We start from the raw sequence: 17,673 nt of genomic DNA on the forward strand, positions 1-17,673 counted from the left end.
GTATTAAAAAGCACTTCAGTAAAGGGTAGTCAATACACCCTTTCATACAGTGTATACTATTTCATTTGAAAATAAAAATGCACTCATCTGGAATCTCTCAACATTTTTCACAACTGCATTTTTCACAACTTAGCAGGAGTAGTCCAAGCGATTTAACAGTTTTAGCTGATATGTTGTAAGCTACAACCAGTCTTTACATAGCAGAAGTTAGGGACTGAGTCAGAAATCCAGATCCAAAACTCTGCATGGAACATGATTGCCTAAAGAAGTCGGGGGGGGGGGGGGTGAGGGGGGTGCCCAATCGCGTCGGGGGGGGGGGGGGTGACGGATCGTGGCGGAGGGGTGCCCAATCGCATCAGGGGGGTTGACGGATTGTGTGTGTGGGGGGGGTGCCCGATCGCGTGGGGGTGGGTGCCGAATCGCTGGGGGGGGGGGGGAGCTGGATCGCAGGGGTGGCCTTCGGGGAGAGCAATGCCGGTTCTCGTGGGAGCGGGGGGAACGTATCAAAGCGAGTTTTCATTATTTCCTATGGGGAAACTCGCTTTGATAAACAAGCATTTTGGATTACGAGCATGCTCCTGGAATGGATTATGCTCGTAATCCAAGGTACCACTGTATTTACAAAAGAGGACACATCCAACATACTGGAACTTGAACAAATCTTCAAAGTAGACCAAGCAGAGAAATTAACATCCATGGAAGTAAGCCTCGAAGACGTACATAGGTGGATAGAAAAATTAAAATCTGACAAATCACTGGGCCCGGACGGAATCCACCCTAGGGTACTGAAAGAACTGAAGGAGGATATAGCGGAACTACTACAGCAAGTCTTTGCCGTCTCTGTCCTGCAGCCGTTTTTGTGGAGTGGAATAACATTAGCTGCTTTCCAGTCCGAGGGGACTCTTCCCGTGTGTAGGGAAAGATTGAAGAGCTTGGATAATGGTTTCGCCAGTACTTCACTCAACTCTCTGAGCACCCTGGGGTGTAGGTTGTCTGGTCCCATGGCTTTGTTCACTTTGAGTCTTGAAAGTTCGCAGTAGACGCTACTGGGCGTAAACTCAAAATCTTGAAACGGGTCTTATCCCATTTTCTTTTAAAATCTGACACGCTGTTGGCCTCGATCACCTACAGTGGGAGTTCGTTCCAGTAGTCGACCACTCTTTCGGTGAAGAAATACTTTCTGGAATCTCCATGAAATTTACCTCCCCTGATTTTCAGCGGGTGCCTCTCAAGAAACTGATGCTAAATGTCCTTGAATCAATCATCAGGATTGGACTATCTATCTTAGACTTTTCAATCATCCTTTCTAAACTGTCACTTCATCTTGGAGAAATGTTTTGAAGCATATGCATATTGTCATTGCAAAATCAGGACTACATGTACATATTTAAGTTCATCAAAGTTTGGCCAAGACCATTTTGCAAGTCACACAACCACACAGTCAAAAGTTCTTGAAGGGTTGGTGGGAGGGTGCGGGAGGAGGGTGTTATGTATTTATTATATCATTTGATTGTAATGAGTGTTGTTTATTGTATTAATTGTTTGTTAACCTGTTGCACATTATGTTGGCTTTGAAAAATAAATAAAGATTTATTAAAAAAAAAAAAAGTTCTTGGTCTCAATCTCCAAAACCTGTGCTTTTCTCATGGCCAACTTTTATGTTGGCAGTCCCAAAGTTGATAATGACAAAACATATTCATCTTAGCTCTAAATGGGAAAATATGCAACACGATCTAATCTGACATTTTATATGAATAAAAAGTTAGTGTAATGCAGAGTGATGGAACAATATTGCACTATTAAGATATGAATACTTTTGGTTCCCTATAAGCTTTTTAAAACATTTCAATGATCCACTTTCATTGCAGTTTCCCTTGATCAACTGTACAAGATTTCAGAGCTCTATCAAACAATTAAAATATGGTAATTTCTATATACCTATACATAATTTATTATTACTAATTTGGCTAACTACAATCTTTGCAAAGCTGGGTACTCTAGCTACTATATTATTAAAGTGAAAACATTCTTGAGGCTAAACTGCTATAATTTTCAGAACGAGAGGAAATGCATTTTCTGACTAGAGAGCATCTGCTTTACCAATCCTATATGCTAATACCTATATTGTATAAGACTCAGCACTTCTATATTCTTAGCATTTAATTTTCAGCGGCAAATCTCTTCAGCCTTTCCCTCTGTTATAGCTTCCATGTGAAGCACTTTTCATAATTAGACATCATTTATGGATTGCCATACTGGGTCAGACCAAAGATCCATCAAGCTCAGATATTCTACACAGTTGAGTCACATTATTATGACTACCTGCTAATATCCAAAATAACTGTCTCTGGCAGCACGGACAGCAGCCAGACGCCATGGGAGTAACTTAAGATGCTGGATTGTTGCTAGAGGTATCTGGAGTCATGCAGACTGCAGTGCATCCAACAGTTGCTGATGGGTACGTGGTGGTGGATCTAGTCGTTGAACATGTTGATTGAAGTCGTCCCAAATGTGCTCAATTGGGTTAAGGTCTGGGGAAGTAGCTGAAAGTGTTGTCATGCTCTGCGAACCACTTATGAACAATTCTGGCGATATGACGTTACATTGTCTTGAAATCCCTTTGGCCATAGGGAAGACCGTCAAAATGTAGGTGTACTTGATTGGCAAGAATGGAGAGATACCCATATTGATTAAGAGTGCCTTCCAGAGGTATCAAAGGACCCAGACCCTACCAAGAAAACATTCCCCAGAACTTAATGCTGCCATCACCAGCTTGTGTGTGTCTAACAATTGTTGCTGGGTGTTTGTTCTCAGCCGTTTCATGCCTGACACGCCAACATCCAAATGTTCGATGGAGCTCAAAACATAACTCATCGGAGAAGACAACCCTCTGACAGTTGGTGCAAGCCCAATGTCGGTACTTCTGTGCAAATTGCAGCCATTGTTTGCGATGAACCCTCATGAGCATGGTGCAGTCATCAGCTGTCTGCTCTGGAGCCCCATTTGTAATGGAGTTCGCTGAAAAGTCATTTTGGACACATATCTAGAAGCCCCCTGGTTCGTTTGGATGGATGGATTGCAATATTGCTCCATGGTAGTGTGCTGATTGGTCCGCACCAACCTGCGCAGCTGATGTTCACCTCTTACATCAATGGCTCATGCTGCTCCAGTTGCCACATCAAGTCGTCAAAAAGATTCCATTCATCCACTCACAGTACACTTCAACCACAGCATCCCATGAACAGTTCATAAACTCCGCCATTTCTGAAATGCTGCTGCCCTTGGTCCAGTAGCCGGTGATCATGCCTTTTTCAATGTCAGATAAATCGTGCTTTTTCCTCATGACAGCCACAGTTGCTGTATTGGCAACTTGTTGACATCTTACCATATATACCCACGAAGTCTGCGTGTGATACGTGCATTCGTTAACTGGCTATGGATCCCTATCAGAGGTAGGCAGTGATCATAATAATGTGGCTTGACCGTGTATAAGTACGTGGCAGGACCCCCAAAAGTAGCAAGATTCCATGCTATTTACCCCAAGGATATGATTCCATGTTATTTACCCCGGGGATATGATTTAAAAGACAGAACACAGGTGAACATACCTTAATTGTGGCTAGTGCCACTTCCATAATGGAACACTGTCTTGGCGTCATACTTCTAGCCTCCTCCCTAATAACATGGTCCTGAAAAAGAAGATATTAGGGAGTCTATAAGAACATAACAACAACCATACTGGGTATGGTCCATCTAGCCCAGTATCCTGTTTCCACAGTGGTCAATACAAGTCACAAGTACCTGACAAAAACCCAAAAAGTAGCAACATTCCAGAGATGAGATTCTGATGTCATAACGCCTCATTCTACCAATGTCTAAGAGCCAGCCTCATCAGTGATGTCACAATGGCTTCCAATCAGCTTTTCAGAATATCCCTAATGAATATGCATAAACAAAATACCCAAATAAGAGCTATTGGCACCATTGACACCGGTCACAGGTAAAATGTCCCACTGGTTGGGCATCTTTTTGTTTAGAATGTGTTTTAAATTTAATAAGTTCACCCAAATTTTTTGCTCGTTTGTAAGCAAAAATTGGAATCTCAGAGGTAGGACCCCAGTGTCAATTTAGCCACATGCCAGTGTTTCAAGATAATATTCTTAATCTGTAGAGCAAGAGGGGAGAATTGTTGAACGCATACTAAAGTGGTTTCTGTTGCTAACTTCGGTTTATATTCAAGGAGCAATGTTCAATTTGCATATTTCACCCTAAAGTAAGCTTGACGTATGACCTGCTTAGGATAACCTCTCTGCCGAAAACATAGTTTCATTTTGTGGGCTTGGATTTTATATTCTTCTCGTGAATGACAAATTTGGGTGAACTTATTGACCGGTGTCAATGGTGCCAATAGCTCTTATTTGGGTATTTTGTTTATGCATATTCATTAGGGATATTCTGAAAAGCTGACTGGTTTGCAGTCCTCCAGGAAGGCATTTGATAGTCCTGGATTAGAGTGTAATTATCACAGAATATGAATACTCCATGGTGCTAATAAAATAGTTTTCTAAGTTCAATTTGACCTATATTCTTCTTGATGGAATTTTTATAATGGATGCACAGAATTAACGCTGGGTTTTACTAAACGGCGCTAGAGGTTTTTAGCATGGGCTGGCAAGGTAAATGCTCCGACGCTTATAGGAATTCAATGAGCATCGGAGCATTTTCCTCACTGGCTCGCACTAAAAACCTCTAGCGCCGTTTAATAAAAGGAACCTTAAACTAACATTCTATTATAACCAAATTCAGTCGCTTTTGTTTATATTTTACTACGTACATGAATTCATTGGTGTGCATTTGCTTCATATGCACACTTGCGTATAACATAGATTTAATGCATGCTATCCTATGAATCAATGTTCATACAATCAATTTGAGCATGTTAAAACATTCTAATGCATGTTTAAAGGTCTTAAAACAAATTATCTGAAAATGTGGAAAACAAACTGAAAATGTTTTTGCCTATGCAAATTGTTATACATTGCTCTATAGGGGTATAGAAGACTATTCTATAACCCTACACTTATTGGGCACATATGGACGTGTGCTGTTAGGCACACACATCTCAACCAGCCATACAGCTCATGCCTAAATGCTGGAAATGGGTTACATGCACGTATACCCATCTGTCAAATATGCACTACAGAGTCCTTTTACTAAGCCGTAGTCAAAAGTGACCTTAGCATGGCCTTACAGACACAGTCTGATGAGGACCAGCCAGCACAGCTTCAGCAAAGGAAGATCTTGCTTGACAAACTTACTGCACTTCTTCGAGGGAGTAAACAGGCAGATAGACAAGGGTGACCCGGTCAACATTGTATATCTGGATTTTCAGAAGGCGTTCGACAAGGTCCCGCATGAACGACTACTTCGAAAAATTGCGAGCCATGGAATCGAGGGTGAGATACTCACGTGGATTAAAAACTGGTTGGCAGATAGGAAACAGAGAGTGGGGGTAAATGGACAATACTCGGACTAGAAAAGTGTCACGAGTTGAGTGCCACAGGGTTCAGTGCTTGGACCCGTGCTCTTCAACATATTTATAAACGACCTGGAAATTGGTACGACGAGCGAGGTGACTAAATTTGCAGACGATACAAAGTTATTCCGAGTAGTGAAGACACAGAAGGATTGCGAAGACCTGCAACGTGACATAAACATGCTCGAGAAATGGACTGCGACATGGCAAATGAGATTTAACGTGGATAAGTGCAAGGTCATAAATGTTGGTATCCAAAATCTTATACAGGATGTCCGGTGCAGTACTCGGAGAGACCTCCCCCCCAGGAAAGAGACTTGGGAGTACTGGTAGACAAGTCAATGAAGCCATCCGCTCAATGTGCGGCGGCGGCGGCAAAAAGGGCAAACAGAATGCTTAGAATGATTAAGAAGAGGATCACAGAGATCAGAGAAAGTTAACATGCTGTTTTACTGGGACATGGTACGCCCCCCACCTGAAATACTGCGTCCAGCATTGGTCGCCGTACATGAAGGACACAGTACTTCTCGAAAGGGTCCAGAGGAGAGCGACTAAAATGGTTAAAGGGCTGAAGGAGTTACCGTAATCTGTGAGAGATTAGAGAAACTGGGCCGGGCCTCTTCTCCCTTGAAAAGAGGAGACTGAGAGGGGAAATGATTGAAACATTCAAGGTAATGAAGAGAATAGACTTAGTAGATAAAAACAGGTTGTTCACCCTCTCCAAGGTAGAGAGAACGACAGAGGGCACTCTCTAAAGTTAAAAGGGGATAGATTCTGTACAAACGAATGGAAATTGTTCTTCATCCAGAGAGTGGTAGAAAACTGGAACACTCTTCTGGAGGCTGTTATAGGGGAAAACACCCTCCAGGGATTCAAGACAAAGTTAGACAAGTTCCTGCTGAACCAGAACGTACGCAGGTAAGGCTAGACTCAGGGGAGTGTCGGGTCGGGCTGGGGGTGGGCTGTGTCGGGTGGGGGGGGGGGGTGCCATGCCAGTTGGGGGGGAAAGGCTTTTTTTTTGTTATAGGCTTAATATTTTTTGGCCTATTAAAACAAATGAAAAAAAAAAAAAGCTGGCAGAGCCCTGACAGCAGTGACAGGAAGCGGCTTCTCCTGTCACTACTGTCAAGGCTCTCCCCAACTCAATCAGATTCGTTCAGTCGGTTGATACCTGCGATCACCTCCATTTGGTGAATCGGTCGGCCTGCCTCCAATCGGACACGGATCGGATGGTTAGTGAATCTAGCCCTAAGTTTTCAGTAGGTTAATGTGAAGGAGGAAAAGAGAAGTCCTACAAGTGAGTCATGGAAATGTTATCATGAATAAGAGAGATAAGGTTATGGAATATATCTCTTTTATTTTTAGTTATCCCCTGAGGAAGCAAGTATGGCGAAACCGGGATACCAGTTGGAAAATCACTTGATGGGTTGGTGAGTCAGGAATGTATTGGAAAAATTGTGTTTTACCTTGCTTCAGTTTGGAAAAGAAAAACAGAAGATAAGTACAAACGGAAGGCATTAAACGTTTAATATTATTTTCTGGCACAGTGGTTAAAGCTAAAGCCTCAGCACCCTGAGGTTGTAGGTTTAAACCCACACTGCTTCTTGTGACCCTGAGCAAGTCACTTAATCCTACATTAGATAGACTGTGAGCCCACTGGGACAGACAGGGGAAAATGCTTGAAAACCTGAACAAATTCATGTCAACCATTCTGAGCTCCCTGGGGAGAACAGTATAGAAATTGAATGAATGAATGAATGAATAAATAAAAAAATAAAATGTATTAGTGTGGTGATTGAGAAGGACTGTTTGTCACATTGATGTGAAAAATAAACACTTGCTCCTGAGAGATCAGTCGTTTCTGAGCACTAATAATACAAAATAGAAAAATAAACAAAACCAGGGCTTAAAAAATGATTTTATAGTAAGTAACTTCTAGGATATGAAGACATTAAAAATTTATTTTTTTAAGGATGCTTTTAATATATGACTCTCAGATTTAAAAATTTTTTTTGACCTTAGGCTTTACATCCCACAACTTTTTTTTTTTTTTTTTTTCTCTTTCCCCTTCCTTGAGTTATTTTTTCCTTTAATGTATATTTTCTTCTACAAACATATTGTAACTTTCCCCCTTAACCCTCACGGTTCATGTATGTTAACCCAGTATGTTTTTTATTTAAAGTCTGTGTATTTGTATTTTTATTTTACTTGAATTGTACATCGCTTAGATATTTAATAAGCGATTTATCAAGCACTAATAAAACTTGAAACTTGAAACATTGAATATGTGAAGAACTAAGGCCAGTAATGGGCAAACTTGCACAATCTGTGTCCCGTATATGGCAATTCAGTTTAGGATGGTCTGGAGAAGGCTTCAGTAGAAATTCCAATAATTTGGAACATAACAGTACCAGGCAGATGTTTATGGTCTGTGTCCTGCAAATGACAAGACGGTTTAGACAGGCTAAAGTGCGCTTTGACGGCAAATCCTGTATTTGGAACTTTAATAGAGTTCCGGGCAGACTTCTACAGAAATGCCAAAGAAAGATAATTTAGGGAGGAATTCATCAAAGGGTGCTAAGTGTGTGGTGCAGTGGTTAGAGCTACAGGTTGTGGGTTCAAATCCCGCACTGCTCCTTGTGACCTTGAGCAAGTCACTTAATCCCCATTGCCCCAGGTACATTAGATAGAGTGGCAGCCCACCAGGAAAGTTAGGGGAAAATGTTTGAGTACCTGAATATAATATATATATATTTTTTAAGTGTGTTAGCATATGCAAGCACATTAGTGTGCAGTAACCGCTAAGATGCCCATATGAAAAGAATGGGTATCTTTAGTAAGAACATAAGAATTGCTTTATTGCTTCAGACCAATAGTCCATCAAGCCCAGTAGCCCGTTCTCACAGTGGCCAATCCAGGTCACTAATACCTGGCCAAAACCCAAAGAGTAGCAACATTCCATGCTACCGATACAGGGCAAGCAGTGGCTTATCCCATGTCTTTCTGAAAAACAGACTATGGACTTTTCCTCCAGGGACTTGTCCAAACCTTTCTTAAAACCAGCTACGCTATCCACTCTTACTACACCCTCTGGCAACGTGTTCCAGAGCTTAACTATTCTCTGAGTGAAAAAAAAAAATGTCCTCCTATTGGTTTTAAAAGTATTTCCATGTAACTTCATCAAATGTCCCCTAGTCTTTGTAATTTTTGATGGAGTGAAAAATCAGTCCACTTGTACCCGTTCTACTCCACTCAGGATTTTGTAGACTTCAATCATATCTCCCCTCAGCCGTCTCTTTTCCAAGCTGAAGAGCCCCAACCTCTTGTCTTTCCTCATTCGAAAGGAGTTCCATCCCCTTTACCATCTTGGCCGCTCTTCTTTGAACCTTTTCTAGCACCACTATATCTTTCTTGAGATAAGGAGACCAGAATTGAACGCAATACTCCAAATGAGGTTGCACCATGGAGCGATATAGGGGCATTATGACAATCGTAGTCTTGTTAACCATCTTGTTTTTAATAATTCCCAGCATCCTGTTTGCTTTTTTGGTTAGCATGCATGAAAGCATTTGCATGTGCTAATGTGCTTAGCTCCCTTTGATGAATTTTCCCCTAAATTATCTTTCTTTGGATAATGAGCGTGAATGTTGGGCAGACTGGATGGATTGTTCAGGTTTTTATCTGCTGTCATGTATTATAGATGCCCAGTCTCTGCTCCCTAACTCACCCACTCCAACAACAAATACAAAAACCATTTTATTATTGCCAGTTTAGAACTTACTAGTGGACCATGGTAGGTAAGCTTTTATCTCAGCTTAGTAAAAGCACCCCTTTGTTAGTTATGCACATACTTAGAGAATAGGGCTTAGGCACATTTTTTTTTTCAGTTCAGAGTTTTATTGATTTTATATATGAGAAGAAATACAAAGCCAACAATATGGGTGTTCTAACAAGGAACACAGAATAACAATAGCATTAACAAATGTGAAGTGCATCCACAGTGAAAGAGTAATCACAAATGAATAAATGCATAAAAAGGAAAAAGATGAGAATACATTAGTTCAAGAAAAGGGTGTACACCCAATGGGTGATGTGTTCTAATAATGAGTCAGAGTAAACAGCCATGCTGATCCAAACACAAAATGTAAAATAAAAGAAAATGGTATATACAACATGAGATATATGACAACCAGAGAGATGCCTGAGATCAGTTGATAAAGGATAAGGTGTGATACAGCAAATATTAATATAAAAATGCAGAAGTCAAGGATGGGCTTAGGTACATTTTGACATTTATGCATGGGCATGCTCACATATGCTTGTAGAGGCCATTATTCTAATTATTTACATATATTATTGGCACATAAACGTTAGTGCTACAATAATTACTATGTAACTGTAAGATACACAAATAACTTTCTTTTAGAGTTATGTTCCTCCAATTGTTATGAGAACTATGGGCCAAGGTCTTTCTTTAATGCAACATGCAAGATCCATGAAAAGCCCTAGAAGCATGTAATACAGTGATATATTTGGCAGAAAGTTTACAATAGATATTCTTGGCATATGCCTCTTCAAACTATAAATATCTTCTCAAGGCTAGAGTACTAAATGCTTGTGAGTTTATCAAAAATCTATTTAAAGAGAAATAAAGAGTGTGGTGCAGGGGGCAGAGAATGTACATAGACTGCAGGTTGTCACCTGTACAGTTAATGTGGTGTACTTAACTCTTCAACTTCTTGTATGGTTCAAAGAAAAAAAATGTCTGTGTGGTGCCTGCAGACCACCTGCTGGGCGTGCCCCCCAAGAGTTAGTGCATGGCCTTTGCACTTTTTGAGTGTTAGCTTTGGCTGTTGACACGTAATAAGTGCAAAAACTTACTGCAATTTAGTAAACTGCCCTCAAAGTGTTAATATTGCAAGATACAGTTAGAAAAATGGGTAGAATTTAAATAAATAAGTAAAGTGAGTTTAAAGGTTTTGTTTAAATCTGTAATTACCGGTAATGAAGATTTTATGTTTTTTGTATTTTTCATGATTTTATTATCTAATTATTGTATGTTTATGATTATAATTTCAAATTGTGTTTGTTGCTTATGATTGTAAACTGTTTCATAATATAAACCTTGTCAGTTTGTCCAAGCACTTGTCCAACATGAGTATAAGAGCCCATGACAATATTATTCAATGGAGAAAGCAAAACACATGTAACGAAATCTACATGTTCCAAATTTATTGAATCATATGATGGAACACCATCATAAAAGGTGTTCAGATATAGCCCTGCATCTGTGGGTCAATGATCAGTGGCACCAAGGAATGGAAGAGATCAGGATCATTGTCAGAGTCCATCTCACTAGCCACTGAAAACTGGAAAACAACAGGGCATCAGGCAGAGCCTTAAGTCAGTTGCCAAAGATTGGACAAAACCCAGGGAGGCTGGTGGAGCTCCTCCCATCATCTATGGAAGGAAGGAAGAATGCTATCAGCCAGTGGTGAAATGTGGGTAAGAGGTGCCCAGGGCGGTGGCACACCTCCCCCACCCTCTTCTCTACCCCCTGCCCTTTCCCTGCACCCCCTGCTACACGTGCCCGCCCTTTCCCTTCCCCTGTAACTCTTTAATTTCCCCAGCTGTCTGCATCGGCTTCAGATCTTCCTCTTATATCACTTCCTAGGCATGGGACCCAAAAGTGACATCAGAGGGAGAACCGACATGGACAGCAAGTTGGTGATGCTGCTTGAGCCTGGAAAATTAAAGAGGTACAGGGGAAGGGTAGAGAGGGCGGGCTGGTGGGTGCGGGGAAGGGGGCAGGAGAAGTGCCCTTTACTACGCCACTGCTATTAGCTGATCTCTGGCAGAGTGCTCTGAACTATACAGTAACAACTCCCCACCGTGTCCTCCAGTTTGACCAGCTAAATACAGATCTGCCCTTTGGTGACTGGGGTTGCCCAGTTAGTTAGTTACACTGGGTTTTTACTAAATGGTGTTAGAGGTTTTTAGTGTTTAAAATCAGAACTAAATGGCTATCATAAGTCTTCTCCAGAAATGTTCCTGAAATTACATTTTTCTCCCCCATTTACCAAATTTCCCCATCTTGCAAATTTAGAAGCATAAATCTAGCCAATCAGTGACAGGAGTGGGAAACTTCCAAGAGCAAAGATTTTACAAGCTAACTCCTGAAAATTTACCCTGTAGATTTTACCGTTTCCATGCTTGACATTTTAATAAGCAATGACAGCGAGCATGCTGTTAACAATGGATGAAAGACACGTAGCTTTTTAAAATGCCATCTGGCCTTGTCCACAAATTGCTGAAACATTTTGGAAATGCCTTGCCTCTATCTGTTGGCTCAGCTCTCTGCTGCTCTTTTTCATACAGGTGTTTCCACACTTTATTTAATGTTTGCTAGTCCATTGACAATGATGCTATCAATCACTTTGTCTGACAAAAAGCCAACTCTATAATCTTATTTTCCAGTATCTGGTAGCTCTCACCCATCAACAGTTTCAGCATTGATTCTCTGAGTGCTTTGGAAGGTTTTAAACATTGAATATTTGGACCAAGATAAGTGCTTTTATTTGTTAAAAACTGGCATTGGATCTATGTGGACCAAAAGACAGTGTACTGGAAAGGTGGGCTGCCGCAAGGCAGACTTAGTGTCTGCTTAGGGTGGCAGAATTTGGAGAGTGCCAGTAGGGCAGACTAGGAATCTTCCCCTTTAATGCTGTTTGCAGTGCTGTGTGGGGCATTCCAGCCAAGCTCATGCTCAAATGCCATTGCAGCCTTCCCTCATGCAACTGGGAGTCTGTTGTGGCTTTTTTTTTTCGGGGGGGGGGGGGGGGGGGGAAGACATGACAGCAATTGAGTATGGGATTTTGCTTCCTTTCTCCCTCTCTTCCTTCTCTGCCTTGTCTTCTACTTCCCACCTCCCATATCTGTAAACTTCAGTGCATCTTGCTGATTGAGCCCTTTAACCTGTGTTCATACGAAAAGAGTTGACATATGGTAGAAATAGCTAAATAGCTCCTGGAGGACATCTCGTCAGGCTTTCTAGCACATGCCTGCTGATGCTAATTTGCATCTGTCATGACTTAAGAAGAACATAAGAACATAAGAAGTTGCCTCCATTGGGTCAGACCAGAGGTCCATCTCGCCCAGCGGTCCGCTCCCGCGGCGGCCCATCAGGTCTGTGACCTGTGAAGTGGTTTCTGACCACTTCTGTAACCTACCTCAAATTCTATCCATACCCCTCAATCCCCTTATCCTCCAGGAACCTATCCAAACCTTCCTTGAACCCCTGTACAGTGCTCTGGCCTATCACATCCTCCGGAAGTGCGTTCCATGTGTCCACCACCCTCTGGGTAAACAAGAACTTCCTAGCATTTGTTCTAAACCTGTCCCCTTTCAATTTCTCCGAGTGACCCCTAGTGCTTGTGGTTCCCCACAGTTTGAAGAATCTGTCCTTATTCACTTTCTCTATGCTCTTTAGGATTTTGAAGGTTTCTATCATGTCTCCTCTTCTCCAGGGAGAACAGCCCCAGCATTTTTAACCTGTCAGCGTATGAGAAATTTTCCATACCTCTTATCAGTTTAGTCGCTCTTCTCTGGACTCCCTCGAGTACCGCCATGTCCTTCTTGAGGTACGGCGACCAGTACTGGACACAGTACTCCAGGTGCGGGCGCACCATTGCACGATACAGTGGCCTGATGACTTCCTTCGTCCTGGTTGTGATACCCTTTTTGATGATGCCCAGCATTCTGTTTGCTTTCTTTGAGGCTGTCGCACCCTGCGCTGATGGTTTCAATTTTGTGTCCACCATCACCCCCAGGTCCCTTTCAAGGTTGCTCACCCCTAGCAATATTCCCCCCATTTTGTAGCTGAACATCGGGTTCTTTTTCCCTACATGCATGACCTTGCATTTCTCTACGTTAAAACTCATTTGCCACTTTTCTGCCCATTCTTCCAGTCTCGTTAGGTCCCTTTGCAGGTCTACACAGTCTTCATTTACATACGCATACTTATTTTTTTCCCTCTTCCTTACTGACTTCTTGATTATGCTATTATTCACCTTTTAACATAGTAAAAGAGTAGAAATGATGATAATGCTGACTTCAAAAGATGGGAATATCTCTATGTGTTCACCAATGAAAACAATATAGCTAGTAAACAGCATTAGATTACAGAAAATTACTGGCTTGCATAGTAACATAATAAATGACAGCAGATAAAGACCCAAATAAAGACCGTACAAGCTCTATAAATTAATAATTTAATTTAAATGGTCCTTTTTCTTAGATATATCTGAAACCCAGAGCTCTGCCTGGTAGTGTGTTTAGGTTCCATCTACTGGAGTCTCCATAAAAGCTCATTCCAGCCCATCAAAACCAGTGGTCTCAAACTTGTGGCCCATCAGGTACTATTTTGAGGCCCTCTGTATGTTTATCATAATCACAAAAGTAAAATAAAACAGTTTCTTGATGATATGTCTCTTTAGCTATAAATTACAATATTATTATTAAGACTTAGCCAAAAGGAAAGATTTATAAACTATAAAGAGTTTTACCTCATGCAAAATTGTCATTTCTTTAATGAGACATTAACTCTTTTTTTTTGAGGCCCTCCAAGTATCTACAAATCCAAAATGTGGCCCTGCAAAGGGTTTGAGTTTGAGACCACTGATCTAAACCAACAAAGCCGTCGAAGCCCTCCTCAGCCTGAATGGCAATATATGGCACATAGGTCATGCAAGTCTGCCCAGTACTAGCCTTAGTTCCTTCAATATATACCCATTATTTTCTGATTAGAGATCCTCTGTGTTCGTCCCATGTTGGTGCTGACAAAGGCTTGGATAAGCAAACAGAGAGTTATATTACAATACCTTCAGTTTTGAAAGCTGTCCAAGATCTTTTGCTGCACTGAAGATCATCTGGGTTCCCTATAATGAAATGAAATAGGAAAAACAACACGTCATAATTCTCAACAAAATAAACCTTTTATAGAAAGCAGTAGAAAAGATTCATTGTCGTGTCCGTATAAAAGCTATCATCTAGCATCTCCCCTCTTTCTCTCCGTATCCTTCCATCCAGTGTCTCTCCTTTCTCCATCCTTCCACCCAGTATCTCCCTTCTTCCTTTTCTCACCTTTCTCTTCCCACAGCATTCCCCCTCTTTCTCTCCCTATCCTTCCATCCAGTGTCTCTCCTTTCTCCATCCTTCCACCCAGTATCTCCCTTCTTCCTTTTCTCACCTTTCTCTTCCCACAGCATTCCCCCTCTTTCTATCCCCATTCTTCCATCCAGCATCTCCCATTTTTACTCTTGCATCTTTGATCCAATCTTCTCCCTCTAGTTGCCAGTTGCTCCAGACCAGCAGCATCGGAAACAAAACAACTTGAAGTGGTTCTAGGGTTGCAGTCTTCATAAGCACGCTGTCAGCTCTGCTGCTTCCCTGCCCCCGAACAACAAATTGAGGTCAGGAGTGGGCAAAGTCAACATCGTGCTCATGAACACTGTGGCCCTAGGACCACTTTAGATTGCAGTGTCACTGATGCTCATGGTCCGGAAAAGCAGCAGGCAAAAAACTGAGAGAAAAGTCTACTCTGCACAAAACCCAAGGAGTCCAAAAGAAGAAGCAGAGAGGGCCAGGCCTTCAAACCAACCACACTTTAATGGCAACCAATATAGTCTATATTAAATGCCATCTAAACAAACGTAGGACTTGACAGCTGTTTTTCCTAAAGCAGTTACTTGTGGTATATTATGTGATGTGGCATTGTTTTGTGGCTTTGACGCACGTCATACTAACACCCTGGACTCCTGAAGCAGGCTTACTTGCCAAAACTCATCCCCAGCCCCCCTCCTTTTCTATGCCACCAATGTCAATATTAGGCCAGTAAAGTATATGTTTTTCAGTAGTAGTGCAAGGCAAATAACTCTCAGGTACAGTCAATATTCTCCTGTCCTCAAAGGGCTTGCGTTCTAAGAACCAGATTAGGCAAATGGCACCTAAATTGGAAGCCGCCTACAAAAATGGTGCCAGCCGCATGTCAATCAGATCAAGCGCCAGTTAAAGAATCGCGACTAATGGTGCCTACCAGAAAGCTTAGGTGTCTGCAATGTAGGCCAGGGTTTTACTGGCCTATATTGCAGATGCCTAAGTTCTTTAGTGAATCGCGCCTAAGTCCCACTCTGTCCCTAACCATGCCCACTTTGGCTTAAGGCACCATTAGGCATCCTACTGTAGACGCGATTATAGCGTCTACACAGTAGACACCTCCCAGCACCTACTTATTTTTTATAACAAGTTTTTAATTAGTTTCAAATGATGCGAAAAATTAAGTTAGGCAGTAATAGTGAGCGCCATTTATAGAATATGGTCCTAAGATCCTCTTTTACTAAGCCATAATAAGAGGTTTCTACTAAAGCCCTTCCAGTTTCTACTATAGCCCTTCTAGTTTCTTCTTCACCCAGAGGGTGGTGGACACCTGGAATGCACTTCCGGAGGGTGTGATAGGACAGAGTACGGTTTTGGGGTTCAAGAAGGGATTAGATGATTACTATACAGGTTCTGGACCTGATGGGCCGCCGCGTGAGCGGACTGCTGGGCGTGATGGACCTCTGGTCTGACTCAGCAGAGGCACTGCTTATGTTCTTATGTTCCGACGCTGCTCCCACGCTCAGGGAATTCTATGAGTGTCGGAGCAGCGTTGGCATTTAGCGCTCTGGGCTGCGGTAGAAACCTCTACCATGGCTTAATAAAAGGGGTGAGGATGGGGTAAGCTTGCACTTGAGCCAATGGAGGGTTGGGCAATTAGTGGTAGTGGGATTTGAATCCTGGTTTCCCCACTCCACAATGTAGTAAAACAAATTAATAGCAAATTTAGCATAATCATTAAAGAGGTATGTCAAAATATGGAGAACTAACATAACTGTAAATCAGTACAGTGCACAGGAATACACAAAAAGTTATCACTGCAGACATGCAGTATAGACAAAGCAAAATATGTGGATCGCCAAAACGTCACAAGTAAGCATAAGCTAGTATTATCCCCATTGTGTTAAATAACCATCTGTATAGCATCTCACTGTAATGTGTTATATTCCAATTACCCTAAGAACTGTAATTACTAGAGATCTTTGGCAGCCTGAGAGTAGTTCTGCATGACAGAATTTAATTGCAATGTCAGAAAAAGACAACTTTTTGTTGTTCATCTAAACATTGTTTGACTATATATCCAAAATTTCACCTTTGTTTTAAACTTAGCATGTATTAATGTTTTTAAATTAAAGTATTCTCCTATCTACCAAAATGAAATGGAAAACAAACAACCCAGTTTAAAATGGAATGTGAACATATGCTAAGTTTTCACTCTAATTTCACCTGATGACAGATTAAAACAGTGCTTTCTCAACTCGGTCCTGAAGTACCCCCTTGCCAGTCAGGTTTTCAGGATATCCACAGTGAATGAATATGCCTGAAAAAAATCTGCATATAATGGAGGCAGTGTATGCAAATCACTGTGGATATCCTGAAAACCTGACTGGCAAGGGGGTACTCCAGGACCGAGTTGAGAAACACTGGATTAAAAGGACCATGCTCATCATCCAGCTTGCCCATTCTTCTTCATTACGTTGCTAACACACAGCCTGCTGGATTTTCCCACTTTACCATTGTTTTCCCTCTCTGGCACTTGTCTGACAGGAGAGATGCCTACTCCCATAGGCCCCCTTCCTAGTGCATCCTGGGATACACTGGGAGGGGCCTAAAACTCCCATTGTCCTATGGGAGGGACCTTAGGCACCTGGACCAATCAGGACCTTAGGCCCCTCCATGCACAAGGAAGGGGAAGGCCTGCCATTTTGAAGAGGCAGGCCTGCCGGCCGGAGGGAGTGGCCATTCCTCATGCTGCTAGGGAGTGGGGCGATGGCGAGAGGGGGTTATGTTGCATGACATAGCCAATAACCAGGCTAGTCACTGAGCGCTAATATTCAGCAGCTATCTCACACCGAATACTGGGACTTAGTTGGCTAAATGCTATTTAACTGGCGAGAAGCTGTTGTTAACCTGTTGAATAGCGCTGAATACGAAGTAGGTCTCTTATAACAGGTCATGTCTAAAATTAGTTGTGATGCAAGCTG

General features: G+C 41.9%; 1 protein-coding gene across 11 annotated transcripts in view; it reads right to left on the reverse strand.

The window, feature by feature from the left end:
* Positions 1–17,673, reverse strand: part of UNC13C (unc-13 homolog C) — a 769,821-nt gene that overhangs the window by 61,144 nt on the left and 691,004 nt on the right. For all 11 annotated transcript variants that reach the window (XM_033920485.1, XM_033920487.1, XM_033920488.1 and 8 more), the window contains 2 exons: positions 14,416–14,472; positions 3,609–3,689 (listed from right to left, as the gene is read on the reverse strand). In XM_033920485.1, coding sequence (XP_033776376.1) covers positions 3,609–3,689; positions 14,416–14,472 — 138 coding nt within the window. The remainder of the gene's footprint in view (positions 1–3,608; positions 3,690–14,415; positions 14,473–17,673) is intronic.

Source organism: Geotrypetes seraphini, chromosome 14, assembly GCF_902459505.1.
Source record: "Geotrypetes seraphini chromosome 14, aGeoSer1.1, whole genome shotgun sequence".
In the NCBI taxonomy this organism is placed as follows: Eukaryota; Metazoa; Chordata; class Amphibia; order Gymnophiona; family Dermophiidae; genus Geotrypetes; species Geotrypetes seraphini.